We start from the raw sequence: 25,930 nt of genomic DNA on the forward strand, positions 1-25,930 counted from the left end.
GAGTCCAGATTTTCTGAGAAATGTTTTAGCCTATCTTTCTATAATCAAACCTACATCTTCAATTTCATGCATGTATTCATCACTTTCATTAACTCCTGTTACATCGTTTCCCTAATCTTAGTATCACAAGCAGAAAACATGTTTTTTCTTTAATATTGGTAAGATAAGATAAGATAATCTTTTATTGTCATTTTTTTTACCATGGGCACATTGGCCCACATTAAAAATGAAAATTAATTGCTTGCTGTCAAAGTGTACACATACATATCACACATTTAAACATGCGATATACAACATATGTATAAACCTACACCCTTACATAAAAACAACCTATAAATATTAATCACTGTCCATTTTGAATACATAATGGAAAGAGGAAGCTTTAGAGTTCACAAGATTAATACTCTGTTGTTTATTAATTCATGTTCTTTACTATTTCCCCATTTGATATTTCAAATTTCAATATTGTGTTTTATGTGGTCATAAATCCATGGGCCTATAGATACTAGATCCTAATGTCTACCACCCAGGATGGTTTTAGTTAAGCCAGACTTTCCAATAATAATTTCAATAATAATTTCAAGGAATGCTCCCAGTATTCCTTCACAATGGTAAGGATAGAACTGATCAGCAGGAACAGATTTTGGCTGGGATGCCACTAGGGCAATCAATGTTCAGTTGTAATGCAAATATGTTTGTGGTATTTTGAAAGTAAGGATGGGTTAACTAAGCTTCTGTGTACTTTTTATCACCCTCCCATGATAGCATATGATGCTTAGGCTGATTAAATCACTGTTATATAGGTTTTCCGTTTTGATCACATTTATTCAACTCTACTGGATATTGCCTATATTTTATTTCAAAATGTTTTGTCATTTAGGGGTTATATTTATTATTAACATTTTAATTATACTTTTATTGTGGAACTCCTTGGAGAAACAAATAAGAGGGTGATTACAGTTCTCAAAAAGAGGATTAATAGGTAGTTCTCAGCTTACAACAGTTTGTTTAGTGACCGTTCAAAATTACAACAACACTGAAAAAAGTGACTTATGACTATTTTTCTTATTTGTGATGGTTACAGCATGCCTATGTGGCCACATGATCAACATGCAGACGCTTGGCAACTGGTTAATATTTATGATGGCTACCACGTCTCAGGGCCATGTGATTACCTTTTGCGACCTTCTGACAAGCAGTCAGTGGGGAAGCAAGGTTCACTTAACAACCGTGTTATTAATTTAACAACTGCAGTGATTCACTTAACAACTAAGGTCATAAAATGGGGCAAAGCTCCCCTAACAACTGTCTTGCATAGCAACAGGAATTTTGGGTATAATTGTGGTCATTAAATTGAGGACTACTGGTATTGTTGTGATTTTTATTCTTACTGTAAGTCATCTCTAATATGTAGACTAAGAGATAAAAATGTATTTATTACCGTATATTCTACATACATTGCATAAACAAATAAGACACCTGCAAAAAATGGAGAAAGTTTTTTGTTTTGTTTTTTTAAGTCTAGAGCAGGCATGTCAAACTCGCGATGTCACGTGACGTCGTGCAACGTATCAGGCCGATTTTGCCATTGCCAGCAATGGGGTGGGCATGGCTTCCATGTGACGCTCCGGCCCGCGGGCTGGCAGTTTGATACCCCTGGTCTAGAGGGAAAAACAAATTGTGTAGCTATTAAAAACCTGGATGGACAAGTTGTTTACTGCCATATATCTTATTTTAGTCTGTTTGTTTACTAGTACAGTATTAAATTCATTAAACAAGTTTTAGAAGGATTAAGGAATGGCTTGCTGAGGCATTCCAAGAAATTCTTTTGTATCAGAGAGATGTAGAACAACAAGGAAAAAAAAAAACCAACAGTGTTAATTTTTTTCCTGGAAACAAATTTCAGAATTAATGGGCTGCTGCATGCATAAGTATTACATAACTTTATAATATTAATTGAGTAGCATTAAGTCATGTCAAGCTAATGTTTGTTTTACTTTTCGTCTAGATCAAGTGCCATATCAGTTGTGAAGATTCTAAGAGTTTTAAGAGTCTTACGACCATTAAGGGCTATTAACAGAGCAAAAGGACTTAAGGTTTTTATCTGAATTCTCTTTGAAAAGTGTATATTCTGTTTATAAACAAAATCATAATAATACTTTAATATGTCAATTGCCTCGATAGAGGTTACCTTAAAAATGCCTTGGGGACTTTTAGCTCAAATAAATCCAGCATTCTATCTGTATTATTTTGAAATCCATATTTCTCAATGGTGTTTGAATGATGCCTTTCTCTTTTCCAAATACTTTTAACCAACAGGCTTTGTGATCTATTCCTGTGTTTCGTCTATAGTCTGGATTTCTTCATTTCTAAATTCCAATGGTGGTTGGTTGTATACCCATCACCTCATCTTATTCTTTGATCTTTAATCTTGATCGTAGTTTATCTAAAATAAATGTTAATTTTGACACTACCCAGGAATGAAAACCTTTCTTTCATAGACTGTACCAATGAAAGTTTGAGGTCCCAATCATATTTCTTGGGAATTAGCATCGTTGAGCTATAGTTCAATAGAACTTGTTTTAGACATATTTGATATTTCATGATTAGCTTCTTTATATGCTATTTATGACTGCCTTATGGTGAGAATGAATTTTGTGGAATATTGTGTCCCTATTCTGAGTATAGAAATAATGTAAAATTTAAAATGTGAAATTAAATCTTTTATTCTCTCTCTCTCTCTCTCTCTTTCTCTTTCTTTCTCTACAGCATGTTGTTCAATGTGTCTTTGTTGCCATTCGAACTATCGGTAATATCATGATTGTTACAACTCTACTCCAGTTCATGTTTGCATGTATTGGTGTCCAGCTCTTTAAGGTAAGAACAAGGAAAAAATATCCAGAGCATAGTAAAACCTCTTCATGAGGCTTGTTCAAGTTCTATAGAGATTTTTGAAATAGGAATGGTGCTCTAGATTCAATTGGTATGCTTTTTTATGCACAGGGGAAATTCTATCGATGCACAGATGAAGCAAAGCAAAATCCCGTGGACTGTCGGTAAAAACATTTTCCTATCTGCATTTTTTAGATAACAAAGAAATGGGAAGCTTTGGGGTCTCCAAATGTTGCTGAGAAGCAATATAGTTCCTAAGGTATCAGACTTTTGATGAAATATAGAGCTTCAAGTACTTAGTAGACGCCAGAGGTAATTGAATATCTTCAATGGAACTACATCTATGTGAAGGGAAGGTGCAATATCCCAAGAGTCTATCTTGGGCCCTTCAACATCTTCATAAGTGATGTAGATGAGGGGATAGAAGGACAATTCATCAAGTTTGCAGATAAGCTGGAGGGAATTGCTAATGCTTTTGGAAGATAGACTCAAGATTCAAAAGGATCTTGATAGACTTCAACATTGGGCCTTATCCAACAAAATACAATTCAGTGGTCAGAAAAGTAAGGTCCTGCATTTAGGTAGAAAAAAACCAAATGCATAGATACAGAATAGGTGGTTCCTGACTCAACAGTAGTAACCTGAGGATGAGCCAGCAGTGTGCAGCAACTATCAAAACAGCCAAAGCAGTCCTAGGCTTAATCAACAGAGGGATAGAGGTAAGGTCACAGGTAGTGATAATACTGTTTTATATCTCTTTAGTGAGTCCACATTTGTACTACGGTATACAGCTCTGTTCACCATGATACAAAAAAGAACTTGGAAAGTGTGCAGGGAAGAGCAACAAAGATGTAAAGGGTCTGGAGGCTAAATTATATGATGAACAATTGAATGAGCTCAGTATGTCTAGCCTATGAAAGAGAAGGATTAGGATGGGCATGATAATAGTCTTCAGGGGCTATCACAATAAAAAGGGGATTGACTTATACTCCAAAGCATCAGAAGGCAGGACAAGAAGTACTAGGTGGAAGCTTGTTAAAGAGAGATCCATTCTAGAAGGGAGAACAATTAATCAATGGAACAGCTTACCTCCTAGAATTGTAGGTGCTCCATCACTCCCTTCCAGCCCTATAATTCTAAGTTCTACTTCAGAGCTGTCCATGAGTGTTCTTGGAATAAAGCTGGGCTATAAATACAATAGAAATATCACCAAAAATGGAATAATTTCAGGGGGCTATAAGATTCCCCATTTCTGTTATTAATTAGAGTTACTAAAACATGCAAAAGGTTGTCATAGGTGCACTTTAAGAAATATGGAAAATTTAAAATATTTGTCAGTTGCCCTAGTGACTGTTTGCTTTTTTTCAACTATTTCAATAGGGGAATATTTATTGTTTATAAAGATGGAGATATGGACAGTCCAATGGTGAGAGAGAGACAATGGCAGAACAGCGACTTCAACTTTGATAATGTCCTTACTGCTATGATGGCTCTTTTTACTGTTTCTACTTTTGAGGGCTGGCCTGCGTAAGTGTATCATTTACAAAAGAGTATTTTATTTTGTTTTGACTGGCCTTTTCAGAGGTGATCAATTTTGGGGGGGGGGGAAGACTGTGACTGTGACTCTTAGAAATACTATTGCCTTGATGTAATGAACATGTATCATTTTATAGATACAATATGTTACAGTGCTGTACCGTTTATGGGGAAGGGGATATGAACATTTTCTACATTTTAAACAGACTGTAAATATGATAAAAAATATTTACTAGTCCTTCATATTTCCATTGTTGATGCTACCAGGATGATAGCTCACCTTTGAAATTAATACTCAACATCAGACATGTCAAACACAAGGCCCAGGGGCCGGATGTGGCCCACGAAGTGGTTTCACGTGGCCCACGAAGCCATCCTGGAAACAGTGAGGAAGCAGGCCCTGCTGCCTTGGCCTAGACCAGGCTGGCCAGGAGCCAATGTATAATTTTGTGCCATTTATGCTGAAATGCATTCAGTCTTAGCTCCACATGGCCGTCTAGAAACAGTGAGGAACCAGCCCCTGCCATGTCGGCCCTGCCCCCTGGGTGCATGCTGGGGAGGTGTCACTCTTTGTGAGGAATAAAGAAATGGACCATGCCTTGTCACTTGCCCTGGTCCCACCCCCTTCTGCCAGAGACCCTCAGATCTGTCCCACTCCTGCCCAGGCCCCCATTGATGCAAACGATGTAAAGCTGGCCATGCCCACGCAGTAGGCTACACCCACTCCATCCACACCCACCCAGTAGGCTGCACCCACCCTGGCCACACCCACCCAGCCCCCCAAGGGCAACCGCAATGCTGATGCGGCCCTCAATGAAATTGAGTTTGACACCCCTGCTCAACATGCTTTGAATTGTATAAGGGGATCTTTAGTGATAGGCATCTTGCCCTCTTGTTCCGTGACCAGAAAAGGATCTTCCTTCCAAAATATACGTTTGAATATTGAAACCAGAATTAGAAATGGCTGTTTTCATGTTAGAATCTATTGTTTATTTGTCTTTAATTTGCAGGCTTCTTTATAGAGCTATAGATTCAAATGGAGAGAATGTAGGACCGATCTACAATTACAGAGTGGAAATCTCTATTTTTTTCATCATCTACATCATTATTATTGCTTTCTTCATGATGAACATATTTGTTGGCTTTGTCATTGTCACATTCCAAGAACAGGGAGAACAAGAATACAAAAATTGTGAACTTGACAAAAATCAGGTAATAAAACAGCACCTATTTAAATATTATAATCTAATATCTTCAGAATCCTAATGTTTCCTTGCTTGCTATTACTAACCAAATTTTGAGCTACAGATCCAAAAGCCAGTTTCAAGCATTGAATTTATCAATCACATTGTAATCACAATCTAGTTCTAGGTGACTTTTCCACTATATGTTTGGAATGGATTTTTCCTTTTGGCTCTGTTATGGAATGTAATTGTTGATATAATGGAGCTGTCCACTAATGGATTTGTTTCTGAAATAAAAAATTGAATCACAGAGAGATAGTTCTGGACAAGATTGCAGTTCCTGCTTATGATGTTGATATTTCTACTATTTTCAGCGTCAGTGTGTAGAATATGCTTTGAAAGCCCGGCCGCTGCGTCGATACATTCCAAAAAATCCTTACCAGTACAAATTCTGGTATATGGTGAACTCTACTGTCTTTGAATATATCATGTTTGTCCTCATCATGCTCAACACCCTTTGCTTGGCTATGCAGGTAGGAATGAAACAAGGTGCCACTTCACCTAAGAAATTGGTTATGGCCATTTTATTTAGGAATGCTGTCTAGGAATGCTGGAAGATGGTACAGAGAAAAGGAGCAAAAAGTACCCTTGCATGCAACAGTGGATTTCATTTGTGGTTTTGGAATTACTATTCTTTTTACTAAAATCTTAAGAAAATTATTTTTAGTTCAAGTTTTATTATTTACAATATGTTAAGTCATATATCAAAAGTACAGTGTCTGCTCTATGGACTGTGGAATAAAGAGTGGTGGACCCCACTTATTTGTATCAGCTTCAGTTTGTTTCACAGCAAATTGGAAAAGGGAGGAGACCCATGCTTTTGGCCACATTTATAATAGTTATCAAATTCTCCAGACTTTCCTATAATTGTTCAGAAAGTCTGTTTCATAAGGGATTTAAAAAAAAAAAAAAAAATCTAAATTTCCCTATGTAACAGCAATGCCATATATTTAATCCTTTATCTGAAGCAGGCATTTAATGTGCTTCTTCCCTTCAACCAATCCTTGAACAAAGGCTTAACCATTACCGTGAGATATACTGTCTGGATTCATAGTTCATACTAAGCCATTGTATTTGCTTTGAGGTTAAAATGTTCTGTGAACCTATCCATCAGTCAACAAGGGGAACGAGTACTGAAATGAATATCACAGTGTCAATACCCCAAACTCATACATTTGCATACAGGTAGTCCTTGACTTATAACAGTTCATTTAGTGACTGCTCAATGTTACAACAGCATTGAAAATGTGACTTATGATCATTTCCACACTTATGGCCATTGCAGCATCCCCATGGTCACATGATCAAAATTCAGACACTTGGCAACTGACTCAGGACAGTTACAGTGTCCTAGGGCCCCGTGACCCTTTTGCAACCTTCTGACTTACTTAACAAACATGTTACTAACTTAACAACTGCACTGATTCACTGAACAACTGGCAAGAAAGGTCACAAAATGGGGCAAAACTTACTTAACAACTGTCTCACTTGGCAACAGAAATTTTGGGCACAATTATGGTGGTAAGTCAAAGACTACCTGTACTTGTCTGCAATCTTATCACACAAGTACAAAAAGGTTAGGATTAGGGTTAGGGCTAGCCATTCTGGCTTATTCCACAAGCCAAAATGAAAAGGAATTGCGTTTTAGCACAATGTATCAATCCAGCCAATTTTCACCTTCCAGGTTAATTCTGGTCAAAGCTAGTCAGTTCATTTTTACTGGTTTTACCTGAATTTACATGCTATGCCAAGTCATGATGTTATTCATTTTGTTTTAGTTTGGTGCTTTTTTGCAAATGTAGTCATGATTTTTAAACAATTAAGATGTAAATCCAGGCATTGCGGTTTCTTTAACAAATAACATGATTTGGTTAAAAGAAATCATGATTTAATGTTAAGCTAGCTTTTGAGAATTGCTTACAAATCTTGCTTAAGAGCAAACTTAATCGGATTATCATATTTAATATCAGTAGTGATTGATCTTTTTAAGGAGCTGGAGGTAAAGAACAATTGGATTTAAGAAAAGGGATATTTTTAAGATAAAGAGAAGGGCCACTTAATAAAAGTTGATAAATAATTGACTTAATAAATTATTTCCTAATATTGGGAGAAATAATATCTAATAGGGAACAATAATTTACTTTGATGTCAGTATGTTATTTCACAGTAGATTTAGAAAGAAACAACAAATAAATGCTATTTGTGGCTGGGTAATAAGTGATCGTCATATGTTTGTTTAATTATTTATATTCAATCCCACTTTTATTATTTTTATAAATAACTCAAGACGGCAAACGTACCTAATACACTTTCCTTCTCCTATTTTCCCTACAACAACAACCCTGTGAGGTGAATTGGGTTGAGAAAGAATGGTCCAAAGTTACACAGCTGGTTTTTGTGCCTAAGGAGGGACTAGAACTCACCATCTCCTTGTTTTGTAGCCTTTATACTGCACTTTCCAAACTTCTCCTTGTGAAGTATTAACAACATAGGATTTCATACTAATCTTTTTAGTACAAGATTTGCGGTAGAATGTTAGAAATGTGTTGTTCATTTATTTTGATTGCCTGAAAAAATATTTAGTTATATTAATATTTTTCTCATTTGTTTTATTCATAGCACTATGGACAGTCTAAACTATTTAATGATGCAATGGATATTCTGAATATGGTGTTTACTGCAGTGTTTACTGTTGAAATGGTTCTGAAACTCATTGCATTTAAACCGAAGGTAAGAGATTATGCATGATTTAATTAGCATTTCTTTTTTAGTTGCTTCTTTTTAATTTACAAGTATTTTTTGCTTAGATCAGCACACATAAGTAGGTAAATGTGAGTTTTTCATGGTTAATCATCAGAAATACAGTATCTTCACCAAAAATCTTAAATCTGATAACTGTGTTAATGCAACTGCAGGAAATAAAATGAAGAAACATTATTTTTTTTTTTAAAAAAAAGTATTGCTGGTAATATATAAATAAGAAATATATTAAAGTTATAAATCCACTATTTTTTTTCAGATAGTTCTGAACATATATTACACTCCCAAACATATTGAATATCAATGTCAATGTTTAACCACTGTAGTAGTATAACACAAAACAGGCAGTGTCTTTATGCCACAAATATTTCACAGATTTTTTTTTACATAATTTGGGCAAAAAGAACAGGCATGTTTGTAGGTGGGCACTGACACATTTGGAAGCAGTGTAGCTTATGAACAGTTTGCAAATAAGCAAATGGACTCCAGCAATTAAATATGACTCTCTTTTTTTCAAATTCAGTAGTTTAACAAAGTTTAACAATTCTCAGTGTTATTCAAAAATAACAATTTGGATATAAGCTACTATCAGATTTTTATTTTGGTTATGGATCCAATCTAATCCCAGGCTTTGTAGATGCATAATTGTTTCTGCCATTCATCATGTAATCAATTATACTTTGAACTAGGAGTGAAACCATGCCATGTCTCATAACTGATGACAATCTAGTCCTCCAATATCCACATGCTGAATGGAGATGAACCTCCATTAGAAGACAGGCTCTTCCATATAAGGCCACCTATGGAATCAGAATGTCTACTGAGCCAAGAGTCTCCACTTTGCCAGTAGCTGCTTGAACTTAGGAATTCTTTTCCAGATGGGCATGCTCAGTTCACACATGTCATTGGGGGTTTAGCCCTGCAACTTATCATTGAGGGAGTGGAGGACGACATCATACTTTAGGCCACAAGCCATTCCACTACTCGTTTTCCAGTTTATAAAAATTGAATACCATAAATTATTTGCAAAGTTCATGAGGTTGTGAAAACCAAGCATTCTGTAACTAAATGTGGAATTATTTTCCCTTGCCATTGTTTATCAGATTTGTGTGCCAAAAAAGAAAAGATATCTAGTAAGTAATTTCATCTTCGGTTATTGCAGTGATGAAGGTTATTGGGATGTGTGATGCAAGTTTACTTGCTGTGACTTGTCCATATTTTGCATTTTTCCCTTTTCCAGAATCATCTCGATTTCTTTTACTTGTGTTCTTATTTGTATTTGCTTGCTTTGCCCCTACACATTGCTGGAAACAATATTGAGCATGGGAAAGGTGTGCCTTAAGTGATTAATATGTGACATGCAGTTTAAAATTCCAGTAATCTTATAGTGACTCAGTAAGACAGGGGTCCATTCAAGCTCTTTCCAGTTAAGGATTGGCAAACATTTTGGAGTGCCCATGCTTTGCCTGAGGTGCTTCTCAACCTCCTCTATCGTGAGTGCAATCTTCTCATGATCCAACTTTGTTTACTTTTGTCTGGCTTTTTTCCTGAAATGTGCTGATCAAGCAATACATTTTGTTTCAATCATGAAGTTCGAAGCCCATGTTACTGAGACAACAAAGACTGACCATATTTCTTAATTGGAAATATCAGTTTTGTTGGCTTGTTCTTTTATTTATTTCCTATTTTGAGGGCTTAAAGAGGCACTAATTACATGTTGCAATTGGGAAAAGAACCTTATTTTTTTAAAAGAGTCATATAAGCTGATTTAAACTGCCACTGGATCTATGTGTTGCCCATAAGTTCCACACTCATCCTTATAATTTCTTATATTGTATGCCAAATGGACTTCAATTTTTAATTTAGCTTGGACATTACTAATCATATATAATATCAGAAGGAAATAGTTTAGTGCTAGAATATTTGCTTTCGTGCAGAAGATCTGTGGCTTAATCCTTAGCCCTTCTGAATTAGATCTGGAGAATTTTCCATTTGGAAATCTTTCAAAACTATTGGTTAGACTACGTATCAGTTCATATCACATAACTGACCCAAACCGTTTCTATCCAAAGTGAGCCATCTTTGTAAGAAACTCAGCTACTACAAACTGTCTTTGAAACTGTTGGCGAACTATCCCAGCACATTTTAGGTTAAAACTATCCCTTTCTAACCCCATGCCTGAGCATAGTTGTTCTCACAGCATACTAACCATTAACCCTACCAATGATGGGTTAAGCATGCCATGTAAACACAGCCAAAGTTTAAAAAAAATATACCATGATGGCATTTTCTTGTGTTCCTATCTACATGATGAGATTTGGGGTGATTCTGCTTAAAACATAATTCTACACAAAGGTTATTGAACACTTCTTTATTTATGTTTTGTGTTGCAACATATTAGTTTGCAGAAGTAAACTACACAGGAGCATGACATTATATTTAGATTTTAATAGTCTCCTCTGAATTGTCCTGTCCACCAGGATTTTACATAGGCAGCCTTTCTTTCAGTATGTTATATGAGAGATGCATTTGGGCAGTGAAAGGTGAATTGTGAGGGAGGCTATCAGGTGTCCATGAGTATCACAACAAGCTTGAGGTGGCAAACTGGTGCCCTCGGGCAGCATCAGGGTTTGTGGTAGTTCTCATCCATAACAGTAACTACTTTAGAAGTTGATGTTAATTTGTAGTGAAGTCTCAAATTGGAGCACTCTGGAGGATATTCTTTTCTCATACTGCCAGTACCCTGTGTGTCCATATTTACAACATAAACCATCTGCTGCAGAACTCTGTTGGCATATGGCAGTGGTATCATGTCACATATAAGCCTTTCCTTCAGTAGGCAATATTGTTTATTTTCTTCTCATGAGGCCACAGAATTTTTGTTTGATGTATTTTCTGTTTATGAAAAAGTTAAACAGAAGAATGCAAATATTCTGACATTTCATATGTAATTACAAACATTTGCACCCTGCCTGCTCTGTTCAGGGCTATTTTAGTGATGCCTGGAACTCGTTTGACTCCCTCGTCGTTCTTGGCAGCATAGTAGACATCATTCTCAGTGAAGCCGATGTGAGTATTTCCCAGCAAACCCCCGCAGTCCCACTCTGCTATTTCTCTCCCTCTCTCTCTCTTTTTCTTTCCCCTTCCCTCCTCCCCCCCCCGAGCCCTTTCTTTATCTCTGTTTTCCCTTCCCCCCTTTTATTATGTTATTTGGACAAGTCACAGAACTTTGGATATGTTCTTAACTCCAAATGCAGGACAGACATAATTCATAGTTTGCTTCCCGTTTTCTCAGATTTGAGATGGAAAGATGCAGTACTGGGTACATTGTGTTTCTGTGTTATAACACTGTCCTTTTCTTCTCTTTTTTTCTGTTTCTGTTTTCTCGTGCTACTGAATGCTTGTCCTAACAGCACTATTTCACTGATGCATGGAACACTTTTGATGCCTTAATTGTTGTTGGTAGCGTCGTTGATATTGCTATAACCGAAATTAATGTAAGTAACCCTGTACTCCCCATACAAAGTAATGGCTGACCATTTAGCACCAGGGTAAAAAAGAGTAGTTGGAAGAGTCATACATCCTTTCCCCTCCTATTAAGAGATGGATCTTTGTGCATTGTGTGGAAATTGGAGTTCTATCTTTCCTACAGTAATACCTGTAGATTATGCCCCAAAATTAAAAGAGGAATCATGACAAAGACTTCTAATGGAAATTGAGATATCACATTCAAAAGGCCATGTGGTCACAACTGCACAACATAAGTTTTTTCAGGCACAACCAGTGACCTCTTTGATGGGTCATATGTTGTATAGACCTGGTTCGGTTTAAATTGCTATCCATGAGGGTGGAAGAAAGCCAAGAAAATTAGGTTGTACTGCAAATAAAAAAAATTGATAAAGTATATATTATCCAAATTTTAATAATCATATTTTATAAATGGCTTTACAAATTCAGTGAGGACATTTTATAACTAGAATTATAAATTTTATTGTGAAGTATTAAGAATTAGGAATATTAATGATAATTTAAATTCAGTCATATGGCTAATAGTCTGGAATAGGGATCGCTACAAGAACTGATGCTTTTGTCAAAATAATGAAATGAGCAATGTACTATTCTGACACAAACTCCATTCTTTTTGAACATCTGTGCAATGTCACAGTGCCTGTACAAAAGGGATGGAACTTGTGGTGCAAAAGCACAATCCTGTTTCCGCCATTTCTCTTCACTGCTACCCCTTTCCCCTTTGACCTTTCCTGCAGTCACCTCTGGGCTAGATTTGGCTTTGTGGGTGATAAAAAGTGCAGTCCTGATTTAGTTTAAAAGGCTTTCTGTGGGGACACTTCTGTCCCTTTGAGAGATTTGGCTACAACTTTAGTACAATTGTGGTTTTAAGTCCTATGGTCCCTGGGTGGACATCCCTGCTAATTTCCCCTTCTGCTCATTGAAAAGGAAGTGGTCCATACATCTGTCCTGCACATCTTGTTGGTGAGAAATGTTTAGCTTGCTGCTTCTTTAAAGCGCTCTGATGGTGATAAAGGCAAAGATATGACAAACAGGGATAGATAGAAAGAAACTTTTAATCTGCCAGATATAAACACCTGTATTTCCATCAGTGTGGCTCCCCCAAACAGTGAATAAAAACACCAGCCTTGGACTTAGAATACTTATTTTTTCTCTGACTCATTTTTTTTTGGGGGGGGGAGACTTGGATTTTTGCAAGAATGTTGTTTTTGTGTTCAAGAGGTACATAGAGAATATTTCACAAGTATTGCTTTTGTCAAAGTCACAATTAAATCTGAGAAACAGGTACATAATATTCGAATATTTCACTAGCAATCCAGAATAAAAAAAATCTTTGCTACAGGAAACCCTGCTGACTATTAGAATGTAAAGCTCAGCTTTAGGCTTTTCATTCTGAATGTTTTTTGTTAAAAAAACTATATCTAATTATTTATAATCTTTCAATACCATTTCTCCATGGGAAGGGTGTACTCAGTAAGCTCCAAATCACTTATATGTATCTGTATATATGCACACACAATCACATACCCCTTTCTTAACTACTCTGTTGTAATACTATTTTCATCTTATCGTAAAATATAATTGTGAATTGAGAAATTCACAATATTAAGTTTGTGTACCAGCAATGGTCTTAGAATAGATACATTTTTGGATAAGCTATTTAGTTTCACTTTGCTTCGTCAATAATCCAATAGTGCCTGAAATTTCCTTTAGCAAATTCCTAAAGCTTCGGAGCACTCAACTATATCTGGATTTGGAGCCATGCTAATATGGCATCTGATTTGAACAAATAAACTAGCTGGTTTGTTGAACAAGAGTAGATCTTCTTGTGAAGTTTGAGTTCTTTTTTTCTTCTATTTGCTTCTGGACACAAGAAGATCGGGCATTTGTTTCTGAACTCAGTGTTGTACGTGTCTACATTTCATAGTGTGTGGATACAATTTATGTATTATATTTTTCATCATTATGTTTTTTCCAAAGAACTCAGAATTGTGGGAATAGCCTTTATTTCATTATTTTATCCTCGTATTGTAAAGAGAGATGTGACTGAAATATTGTGATTGGTTCAAATTAATCCAGTATTAAACTCAAAATTCCTAAAGTTTGTATCCTACTTTTAAAAGAGATACTCAGACAAGAGATTCAGATTTTGGCTACAGAACTGATGAGATATATTGAAGAGTTATTGTGATTATCTGTTCGGTGTGTAGACAATTGATAAATCCTTCAAATACTTTCAGTTGCCTGTAAGAAATATGCTTACATTTTTTAATTTAAAAAAGCAGTATCTGTACAAAAACTGGCATACAAAGAGGTTCTTATTTTTATCTTATTATAGCTTCTCCAGAATATACTTACCTGGTTATGACCTTGAAGGAAATAGACAAGAACCGTTCTATAAACAAAGAAGGCTGAACTTTCCTTAAGTTCTAGGAAGCAAAGTAGTATTCAGAAGAATTAAGGCAGTTCTTCCCTGAAAGTCACATTGATAAAAAAAAATAGCTTAGTGACCAATCCTCACATTTACAGCAGGAGCATTGCAGCATCCCATAGCTATGTGATTGCCACTTGGGCTCTTTGCAACTGGCTTATGACTAAAGAGTTACTAGAGAAGGAGAAAGTCTCTGTCATGTGCTTTATGACAATGGTGGTTCACAAATGGGAAGGTCTTAAGCCAGTCACAGAAACATGATTTTCCACTTAGTGACAGTGGCAATTAAGTGACCATAGTTTCTGGTCAAATTGTAGTCACTAAGCAAGGTGGTTTTATGTCTTTGATCTATTAAGGAAAATGCCTCATGTTTATTTGGGGCAACTGCTTCTTTAATTTATCAAGCAAGAATGAGCTTCTGTTACCTGGCTATAAGGAGTAAGGAAATGACTTTGTCAGAGATATGTGAAAAGGGTTACCTAGGCAGAAAGGACTGAAACATTTTTTAAGTCCACAACAACCAGATAAGATTCAAAAGCATCTTAGGTAGAAGCCTCCCCAACTCATTTAACTATAAAGAGGAAGAGAAGGTACAGCACAATCAGGGTGGCAAGATTCTATGATTATCTCACTAAAAGTGCTTTTAGTCTTCTTGTGGAGTTGATTTCCTACTCTAGTCTACTTAATGGCGCTGACACTAGTTTTCATGTTTATTTTTTTTTAAAGAATTTTTAAAAGCAAGATAATAAAAAAGTATATTAAAATTACCAGCATACTTTTAAAATACTGTCTCTTAAAAGCTGTACAATTACTTTATTTAGTTATGTTTTGATGAAAAATATATATACAGACCCTAGCTCTACATAGCTAAATGATTCATTCTTGATTATACACTACAGGCTTACGATTGTGAGTTTTTTGTGAAATTTATGTTCTGAAGTTGAAAAGTATAATAAACAGACAATATATTTTACACTGTTTCTCTTTTATTCTTGGGACAGCCAAATACCTGTGGTTGTGCCAGATTTCTGAAATTAGTATTAGCAATTAATTAGCCTTCTCAGTTGAGAAAAAGAAGTCAAGTGTTTTGGAAAATTTGCTATGGATGTACTTATCTTAATAAGAACTTATGGTAATGTTAACATGTCAAGCTGAAAAATAGTTTGGATAGCTACTGTAGAGTATTTTAAGAGTATATTCATTATTTGTTTACAGTTTGATTCAACAGAACTTTAAAATTAAGGTGATATGGAAGAAAGAGGAGGTTCATATTTATTCAATGGTATTTACTTTGAACGATGGATTACCAATCCTTCATAAAGCGTGGAGGGATGTTTGCTGTGAGATATGATTCTTGTCAAGTAAGAACAAAAGGAAAGCTCTTCATTGCCAATAAAACCAGACTTTTTTTATGTTGGGCAGTAAGTAACCACAGTCCCAAATTATGCATATCATGTGATCAGGATCAAGAATCAAATGAGATCTTGTTGTATCTCATTTCTCTTTCTTCTTTGGTCACAGTTGGGTGATGGTACTTCAGGGTGCATGACTGTCTATTGTTCCAAAATGCATAGACCTGTTTGGCAGCCCTTTGATTAATTGAAGACAATTATTGTGTCTGGATTAAATGCTTATCTTACCGTCCTTGATTTCTTTCCTTTGGACATTTTCCACTTTACACGTATTCTTCCTAAAATGTAATGATCAAAACTTTAGTCAACATGCAGTCTGAACAATGTGGAACATCAAGGAACAATGACATCTTTTAAAAACTGAAGCTTTATATTTGTTTCCAGTGTTGTCTTCTGCACATGACGAGTTCTCAAGGGTCACAATTACAGGAAGGTAGATTTCATCTGAAATTTAGGAGTAGCACTAAGAAGTTAAACAGTGGAAGTGTGCTATTTCTCTGCTTAGGCCTTTCAAATACTGTATATCAGGTATATTTTGAGGCAGTTCAGCACTAGATTTCTGTAGCTTTAACAATTCTGTGCCACCTTTCAAAATTATTTTCTGATTATGTATTTAATTTATATTCCAACTTCTACCCCGAGTGCATTCAGGCAGAGCAAGGTGGCAGAATATCTTGTCCCTTTTAAAACATGCATTGCATTCACAACTCACAGAAAAAAGAAGAGTGTTTGGTTGCATTCTTGGAACTGCCTTCTTGATATTTTTCATATGTCCCTGCACTCCCTATTCCAAAGATGTCTATAAGCTCAGAGAAATAATTAATATACTCAGAAAAACTACAAAACTTTAAATTCAACCTAATCTGAAACTGACAACAGAAGCTACAAATAGATACATGCAATCAAAAGTAAAATAAGACACCAGATTGGAAAAGAGGGTTTTATATATTTTACTTTTTTTAAAGGTGAGTGTTTACCTACAAGCATATCATCTATCTATCTATCTATCTATCTATCATCTATCTATCTTCCATCCATCCATCCATTCATCCATCCATCCATCTATCCATCCATCCATCTCAATAAATGTATATACCTTGCAATCAAGTGCTACAAAATATATGACATCTATAAATCCAGCAGCTTAAAAAACTTAAAATTATTTTACTAAATTCATTACCTTGTGGCAGCTACAGCTATCTTGTGAAAACAGGATGTAGCATTAGCAATATCAACAGATACAAGCCATTTCATTCAACTCAAATTGATACCAGTTATCTGTAAAACCAAATGTGGAGATTAGATAATAGCACTCCCTCTCCTTGACAAATAAATAGCATGTTTGTGATATCACACTACTCTCCTCAACAGACTAATATTTTATATTTTAAAGGGAAAGGATGAATGATACATAGCAGGCACAAGTAATTGTTCCTCATTTTATTTCAAACATATCTCGGGCCTTTTGCCTAGACAAGATAAGTAGAAGAGATGTGTCATGTTTGTTTCATTTCTACAGATAGGCTTACAAAGATTCTTAAAATCCACATAAAAGGACATTTCAGCATATTGACCTCCAAAACTGTAGACTGAGATGTTAATATACATAATATAATGCAAAATACAAATGCAAAAAAAAATGTGAAAGAGTGAGACATTCAAATAAAATCCAGGTTAGAGCTCTTCTTTTGTCCTCATACTTTAGGCGCATTCAGTCCTTTAAACTAAGCATTGGTTCTCAATCTGTGGTCCGCGGTCCCCTTGGGGGGACGTGATGTTGACATAGGGGGTCTGTGAAGGCTTGAAGAAATGTTATGATTTAACTCTCGAGTTAAGTCTTGGGGGTCCGTGACCACAAAAAATAATTAACAAGGGTCCGTGGTGAGGAAAAAGTTGAGAACCCACTACTTTAAAGACATAATAAAATTAGAGCCATGTTAGCTGATGGTAGCAGAAATCAAAAGAGACACCTTACAAAAGCTTAGGCCTTTTAATAAAATTTGTTAGTCTAAAAAGGTGCTACTAGACTCCCGAGCATACTTTTGGCAAGAAAGAATGGTTGTCTAATCTCCATTGAATATCAGAAGACTACCCTGAGAAAACATGCACTAATATTCAGGGTTTTTGTCTAAAAAAATCCCCCAAATAATCAAAATACCCCCAAATGATCAAACAGTAAGCAAAATATTCTACGCAAGTCTTTGCTTGCCTGTGGGATATGCCAAATAGTTTTTAGTGGACATACATAGATATTTAAATATTTCTGCAGCCAGATTACTGCCTTTGGTGAAATGTTTTAATAAAGTAAGGATCAAATAGTCCATTTTCTTAGCAAGTCTAAATATTAAGAGTCTGTACCTTAAGCACATGAGCTTAATTAATTTTCATGTTCTCCTGTGTATGAGAGTATTGCCTCTTATTTTAGCAAAGAACGTATATCAAATATTGTTTTATTATTGCCAGAAAATGTTTGGGGGTATGTTCTAATATGAGTAGACCCAATTGTAACTTCATTGCTATAACAGTTTATATTCAAATGGCTGGCCATATTAAGCAGAGATTTGAGTATTTCTCTCACTCTCTCTTGATTTTTATCTTGACTACCATTGCAATTAACATAATCTATGTTCTGTAGTCTGTGTGTATTTATGTGTCTCAGTGCAAGAAAATCACATTTGCTCTCCAGCAATGGTAAAGCAACAGTGCACTCTTTCTCTTAAGAATGTGAGAAAAATATTTTTTTTAAATCAAGTCAAAGGTATCTATAATCCAGTACTCTTCTGCTGCCCCCAGGAACCCTTCAAATGTTCAAGATGTTAAAGTAACCTTTTATCCCAGTGGTTCCCAAGCAGATAGTAATTTGAATTCCACAGAGAATGGAAAGCCCCCACAGATAGTAAGTGCTATTAGCCTTATCCCAGAATGTTATTGCATATAATATGGCAATAGGCTGCATATGTTTCATAATGATTCCTTGACCAATACTCATTTGATAATACATACAAACGTTCTTACACAAACTTTATTTCTTGCTCCCTTGTTGTTGCATTTGTGGTTTCTCTTCCCTTTAGTCAGGCAGCTATTAAAATCAGAGACTTTTCAAAATTTTCTCCGTTCCATATTGTCTCTTAAGAAACAAAGTTATTAACAGATCCTCACTGGAACTTTCCATTCAGCTGTTATTATCTTCATTTAATTTGCTATTCGACATAAAACAGCCTATACTGTTCTCAAAAAAATGTTCTTGTAGGATAATATAGGTTAACCTTCTCCAACTTCATACCCTACAGTCTTACCTGGATTGCAACATGCACAATTCCCAGATTAAATCTGAGGATTTGCAGTTCCATCATATCTAGAGGGCACAAAGGCAGGAAATAGATTGTTAAACAAGGACTTATCTGAAGTTGCTAACCATTTAGATCTCTGTGCTATGAGAAAATCAGAATAATGCCGAAAGCATAACTTCTTATAAATCATGAATTATTATCCATCTAAATTCAAGTGTGCCTTTAAAGTTACCAATACACTGTTATTTTGTTCAGACAGATTGCCAAGTATTCAGCTTAGAGTAGACCATACTCCTTACTTGTAAGTTCACTATTCTATGGAATATCCACAGCCAGTGAATAACTCAACAGCCCTTTGTCAAATTCTGTTCTGTTATGAATCATTACGATAACCAAAAGAGTTCAAATATCAAATACAAAATAAGTTTCAAATACCTCTAAGTTTTATAGTAAAAAGGGCAATAATTTATGTAGAGAGGCACCATTTATATAGAGAGGCACCATCCCCTAGACTAGTGAATCGATAGAGCTTTTCCCTACCTGATGGTTTCCAGATGCGTTGGGATTCTGCAAATTACACAAATATGGTAAGAAATTTGGGGGCTCTGATCCCAATAGATATGGAAGACATCATTTGGGGGAAGGATGATTTAGAGCAGGCATGTCAAACTTCTGGCCCATGGGCCAGATGTATCACGCCAAAACCACACCCACCCCATTGCCGGCGATGGGGAACAAGTTGCAATACGTCGCGCGACATCACATGACGTTGTGAGTTTGACATGCCTTTTTTAGAGGGAAGCCTATCATGATAGTCAACTGTGGTCAGATCATTAAATAATAACAAAGCGTATCTTACTACAGTGGAACATAGCATTTTGCACAGTTCTGTCAGTAATGTAAATAACTAATGAAGATACAGGTCAAAAGGATTTTTTTTCTTAATCAGCATCATATTATGAAACTTTAATTTGAATTCTTTTTCCCCCTCTTCACAGTATCGTCAAGTAGAATTATTTTTCAGCATCTTTACTTTGATTTTAATACATAATGTTCTTAATTTTTTAAAGCCAAAGCCAACTGAAACTGTTACAACTGATGAATCTGGGGTAAGATAGCAAACTAACCCCAGTGATTGTACCTCTACTTCAAGCTTATTCTTTTTATTATTCTTTCCTCCACTGGTTTTTCTGTATTTGTCCTAGAAAAATGTATGCAGTGATTTGATTTTGTTGTCAGTGTACCTATCAAACCTTACTACAGGCAAATTCAACTTGATCCTATTAACAATGTGGAAAGCATGGAAATGCATGTGATGAGTGAAGCATTTCTACAGATTTTGTGTACCAGCATGTAATTTTTTTCCTGTCACATCATGCTTATAAAGTTGAAAAAGACCCAGAGACATATATTCCAACCTTTCACCTTTGTATTTGTTATTGTTTTTCTTTTTCCTGAATTGTTCTGTATTCTGGCTTTTACATGATTTGATTTCTGTATAATACCCTATAGAACAGTGAAGACAGTGCTAGAATCTCCATCACATTTTTCCGTCTGTTCCGAGTTATGAGATTAGTGAAGCTCCTCAGCAGGGGAGAAGGAATCCGAACTTTATTATGGACATTTATTAAGTCATTTCAGGTAGGCGTAACATTTAAAATAATTGCTTTTTTGGAGTTAAAATGCAATGTATTAGGTATTGGATGGTGATCCAGAGTGAAATACAGTATAAACAAGGGTGATGTGTATTATCAAGAGGTTCAATATCTCTGTGTCTCTCTTTTGTTCAATTATATTTGTGTGCTTGTCTTTGTGTGTGCATGTGCATGAGTATGCATACATAGGCATGTATATCTGTATTTGCATCATATTGACTGGAATATATAATAATTACATTATTTTATTTATTTTTAGTTATTTTTCACATTTCTGTACTGCCCAGCTCCCTCAAAGAGGGACTGGTGGTATACAATAAAATGCTAAAAAATAAAACAGTACAGTAGTGGCCAAAATTGTGGAAATCTTTTGGGAAAAGTGTACAGTAGAAATGCCACCTTTGGTTAAGCTTCCACCAATTTTTCTTCTAATTTCTTTATAGCTGTAGCCTTGTTCACTTAATAATACTATTTTACATCGCTTTCTGGGCAACCAGTCAACTCTTTACACCATTACTTTAATATTATTTTTACAAGCTCATGAATTATTAGTAAATGAAAGAAAAAAAACCCCAACCAACTTGATAGCGATCACATAACACACTGACAAATGTCCTCCTCTCAGCTTCAATACATGACATCAATAACTGAATCCTACTGTGATCTGATTGGCTCATTGCCAAAACAAGATGACACCTGATTGGCTCTCTAAACACTCATGCTCACTGGCTACAATCAGATGAAGGAAAGCTACCTGATAGCAACCTAAGCAAGTTGTGCTTCCTTTTTCTGTTTATTTGGCTATAATTTTTCATAAAATACAGTACAGATAATTGAACAAACTTTGTTGCATTACATTCTTGATTAAATTATCTTTCCATTGATATATAATTTTATGGTACTACTCCAAAAAAAAGTGGTATTAGCCATCAAACCTAAAAAATACACTTCCCCAAAAGGTTTCCACAATTTTGGCCTACTGTATGTATAAAAGTTAAAACATTTTTAAAAGTGTTAAAAGGAGACAAGAGATTAAAATTAGTCAAAAGACAAAAGGAGGCCTTTCAGGGAACTAACCAGGCCCATGGCTGCATATTCCCCAGGGCAAACCATGTGAGGTTACAGAGCCATGTCTTAACTCCTTTTTGGAAGGCCAGGAAAGTGGGGGCCAGTCTCATCTCTGGAGAATAATAGGGGGCAATAGCTCTCTTCCTAGAACCCACCAATCAAAATTCTTTAAATAATGGCGTCTGTAACATACCTTCCCTGCCTGATCAGGTGGGATAGGCTGATGTGATGGGATGAAGATGGCTCCATAGGTATCATGGCCCCATATCGTGTAGGGCTTTAAAGGTCACAACCAACCAACAAGGTTCTGATTATGGGTTTGATTATATCTGAATAATATAATAATCTACATAGCATTTAAATTGTGCCCAGTTCTTTGCAGTTCTGATTGAATATTTTTACAATTAAACATTTTTACAAGAATTTAGTGAGGCATATTTTCTATATGCCTATGATTACAGACTGAGAATAATAACCTGATTTGTAACCATGCTAATTCTTCATTCAGACTTTCTGCCATCATGTTTCTTAATTGTTCAACAAGATGGAAATTACTAATTAAAATTATTAGTAATTTTGGAATACCAGTTTCAAAAGAATGTATTAATCATAAAGTGTAATCCTATCTACGTTATTTTAAAATAAGATTTAAAATAAAATAAGACTCAGCTTTATATTGAATCACCACCCTGAAACAGCAGGCAACTTTGAAGTCAGCAAATTAGTGTAATTCAGTACAACATACTTTTATATGTTGTTAGCATTTTAAATAACTGTAGAGCTTTCCTTGCCAGTCCTTGTCTATTTATTTCCGGTTAGTGGAAATTAAAAATAGAAAAATGTATAGTCCATATGTAATAGCTTCAAAATAGATGCAAGTTATTATTTTCAAACTTCTTTTCATTTTAGGCTCTACCATATGTTGCCCTTCTGATAGCTATGTTGTTTTTCATCTATGCGGTTATTGGAATGCAGGTAATAAAAACAAATTATTTTTTTCCTGATAAGGAAGTATATGATGAAAGCCAGTTATTAAACATGTAGAGGAATAAACTCTGCTAAAAAATAAGGGATAGGAAATTGACAATCTCTTGCCAATCTGTGTTAGAGTATTTACCTATATAGAGAATATGCTGATTTGCTGCCAATATTTTTATTAAGATTCCTGGCTAAACTTAGTAGTTAAAAGGTAAGGTTTTTTTAATGTCTGGACTGAACTGGGGTCAATGCTATTTAATTCATTCACAAATGAGAAATGAGGTTTGTATATTGCAACACCTTATTCTATATAGTAAAAGCTTTCAAAGAGGCAATTACATGGCAATTGACATAATCATAGATAAACCAATGAAATAGTTAGTGATCATTAATCATAGCAACAGAAAAAAATACATATTAGGAATTAGGATTGAAAATAGCACAACTACGTAAATATAAATAGGATTTTTAAATATCACCTATTACAGAGAACAGTTGCAGATAAATACAGTAAACATTTTGAAGGGCTAAACTAGCTGCTCTTTAACAAACTGCTGGGATATTTGGTGGTTGGAGAAAACAAAGCACATGAGTATATATAAAAACTATAAGTAAAGTCCCCAAAGGCTTCTTGGTGGGTTGAAAATTTCTGCCCATTGTTTTATTTTCCATTACTTTTTCTCCATTTTCTTTCAGTTTCCTTTCCCACTTCTTACAATTGCAACCATTTCTTTCAGTAAGTCTTGCTCTGGGCCTGTTTGTCATAGCACAAAGATGCTCCACAAACCATTTTTAGAGATATTTCTTCACATTATATGCCACAACTAAACAGCTGCTTTGCTGCATTCCACTCTCATCAGAAAATCACACCATTCTAAATCTTGCTGACTCTACAATGCATGCCTACCAATGTAGATACTTTAAAAGATATCCTTGATAAAGATATGCAGGAACTATTACCTTGGCCAAAGAATTAAGTTTAGAATGTCCTAACTCTCTAAACTATAAGGAGAAGGAGATACAGCCCAGTCAGATTTTTATAATTATTTTATTAGTCAATCTCAATAAAAATAATTATTGTGTGAAGCTGATTTTCTGGTCTGGTCTATCTGATGCTGTGCATCAGAATGGGTCTGTGCTGTGCTGCTATCTATATGTTGTTAACATGCAAAATCCCGTATTAAGATTGAAATTCCAGCCCAAAGGAATATACCCCATTCAGTGAAAAGCCTCTGCCAGTTGGTGACTATTCCATGCACTCATCAATTGAATAATTAATTTTCAAAAACTTTAAAGTTATGGCTCAACTATTCATTTACAAGATAGCAGCAAACAATTAAAATGTAATGTTTTGGCTGCTTGCTAAAAAGCCAGCCCTATAGAGTGCTCAAACTCAGCATCTTGAGGAGCAATATTAGAGAAGAAACCACATTCAGAGTATAACATCTTAAGCTGTTCCCTGGCTGCCTCATCTACAGTTTAAACTGAAATACAGGCAAAGACTCACCAGCCACCCACAACCAGAAGGAAGAAATGAGCGATACAGAAGGGGAGAAGACAATAGAGATGGAGATGATATGGCAAGGGGGCAAACAATGTTTTGGATGTTAAGAGAATTAAATAAATGTGTTTAAGCTATCCAAGCATCAGTTAATTAAGAAAGATGGGGAGGGGAGAGTTTACAGTTTTAACTGGAACATAGACCTATGTAAAGACATTGATTTCTTTATATCATAGAGGGCAATCTATGTGTATATAGCTTCATTTTTGTCAGTAATAGAGTTTCATCCAATTAATTCATATCTAGAAGTCTTATTAGGTAAAATAATCCAGAATAAGGGATTAAAAACTGTAGAGTTGAGGTTTACTACCAACCTGTCTTGTAAAATCTGACAATTATGGTTAAGGATCAATGTGTCAGTAAATTATTATTATTATTGGGATTCAAAAATAGGAAAGGTTTCATATTACAAGCATCTGACTCAATACTGCAGAAAACCAACTGTTGGGCTTATCAAAAGTGCAAAAGGTTACCATGGATAAGCTGTTACTTCTCTTTCAGGTATTTGGCAAAGTTGCTCTGAAAGATGGCAGTCAAATTAACAGGAACAACAACTTTCAAACCTTCCCCCAGGCGGTGCTTCTTCTTTTCCGGTAGCATTTGTTTGTTATTATTGGCATAGAGTTCATAAGGATCCAGTTTGGTCTAGTGCAGGGGTTCTCAACCTTGGCAACTTGGACTTGTGGACTTCAACTTGTGGACTTCAACTCCCAGAATTCCTCAGCCAGCTTTGCTGGCTGAGGAATTCTGGGAGTTGAAGTCCACAAGTCTTAAAGTTGCCAAGGTTGAGAACCCCTGGTCTAGTGGTTAAAACACTAGGTTAGGAACCAGGACACTGTGTGTTCTAGTCACAGTGTATGAAAGCCGGCTAGGTGATTTTGGGCCAGTCACTTTCTCTCTCAGCCCATAACATCAGGCTAGGGCAATAAACCAGTTGGTCAATTCCTGTTGCCGCCAAATGGATCAACCTTTGATTGACCTGAACTTGCGGGCAAACTCTAGGAAGAAAAAAAAATAGAGTTCAAAAATATGTAGAATGGTTTTGTGGTAGGTTGTAATAAAACTCTTTATTTTTTCTTTATTAAATTTCTTTATAAGAAATTAATCTTCTGTTCCTTCAACAGTGCAGATAATAGGTCATAAACAAGTAAAATATTTAATGTACCGTAATCTTTTGCTGGAATTTTGAGTATTCCACATATATTTAATTTAATAAGTTAAAAGTGATTGTGAAGAAGCTAGAATGTAAGAAATGCTAGATTCTTGCTTGTTCTTTATCATTTGGAGATTTTTAATGAGATACGATTTTCAGACTTTCAATGCTTTACTAAAAAGAAATGAAAATATTCAATTTAATTTCTACCACATTATAAACAGCTTGAAACAGTTGTCCTGTTTGATATTTTTCAGAAAGCAAAAAAAAGCCACTTCATGACCCATTTCATATTTTATGTAGTCATCAGTAGCTAACAGAAAAAGAGAAAGGACTGCAGGAAATACCCTGCAGTGACTTCTAACTGAAATATTGATTGCCAAAGATAAATGTGGAAATGTGTAATTGAATATGAGTACAAA

General features: G+C 35.4%; 1 protein-coding gene and 1 long non-coding RNA gene across 15 annotated transcripts in view; one reads left to right on the plus strand and one right to left on the minus strand.

Annotated features, from left to right (window-relative positions):
* Positions 1 to 25,930, plus strand: part of CACNA1D (calcium voltage-gated channel subunit alpha1 D) — a 157,090-nt gene that overhangs the window by 77,867 nt on the left and 53,293 nt on the right. For 3 of the 14 annotated variants that reach the window (XM_039360901.1, XM_039360900.1, XM_039360902.1), the window contains exons 20-32: positions 2,009 to 2,096; positions 2,770 to 2,877; positions 3,004 to 3,056; positions 4,273 to 4,419; positions 5,439 to 5,640; positions 5,987 to 6,145; positions 8,292 to 8,402; positions 9,536 to 9,565; positions 11,418 to 11,501; positions 20,164 to 20,202; positions 20,606 to 20,734; positions 22,726 to 22,791; positions 24,857 to 24,948. In XM_039360901.1, coding sequence (XP_039216835.1) covers positions 2,009 to 2,096; positions 2,770 to 2,877; positions 3,004 to 3,056; positions 4,273 to 4,419; positions 5,439 to 5,640; positions 5,987 to 6,145; positions 8,292 to 8,402; positions 9,536 to 9,565; positions 11,418 to 11,501; positions 20,164 to 20,202; positions 20,606 to 20,734; positions 22,726 to 22,791; positions 24,857 to 24,948 — 1,308 coding nt within the window. Of the gene's footprint in view, positions 1 to 2,008; positions 2,097 to 2,769; positions 2,878 to 3,003; positions 3,057 to 4,272; positions 4,420 to 5,438; positions 5,641 to 5,986; positions 6,146 to 8,291; positions 8,403 to 9,535; positions 9,566 to 11,417; positions 11,502 to 11,845; positions 11,930 to 20,163; positions 20,203 to 20,605; positions 20,735 to 22,725; positions 22,792 to 24,856; positions 24,949 to 25,930 lie in introns of all 14 variants that reach the window. The other 11 variants (XM_039360911.1, XM_039360903.1, XM_039360905.1 and 8 more) reach the window with 6 other exon arrangements.
* Positions 11,940 to 20,180, minus strand: LOC120315897. The gene is made up of 3 exons (XR_005558811.1): positions 16,984 to 20,180; positions 16,032 to 16,081; positions 11,940 to 14,433 (listed from the first exon to the last, which is right to left on the minus strand). It is a non-coding gene; the product is annotated as an uncharacterized LOC120315897 (long non-coding RNA).

This window comes from Crotalus tigris, unplaced genomic scaffold (genome assembly GCF_016545835.1).
Source record: "Crotalus tigris isolate CLP2741 ecotype Arizona unplaced genomic scaffold, ASM1654583v1 scf7180000019181.594810, whole genome shotgun sequence".
In the NCBI taxonomy this organism is placed as follows: Eukaryota; Metazoa; Chordata; class Lepidosauria; order Squamata; family Viperidae; genus Crotalus; species Crotalus tigris.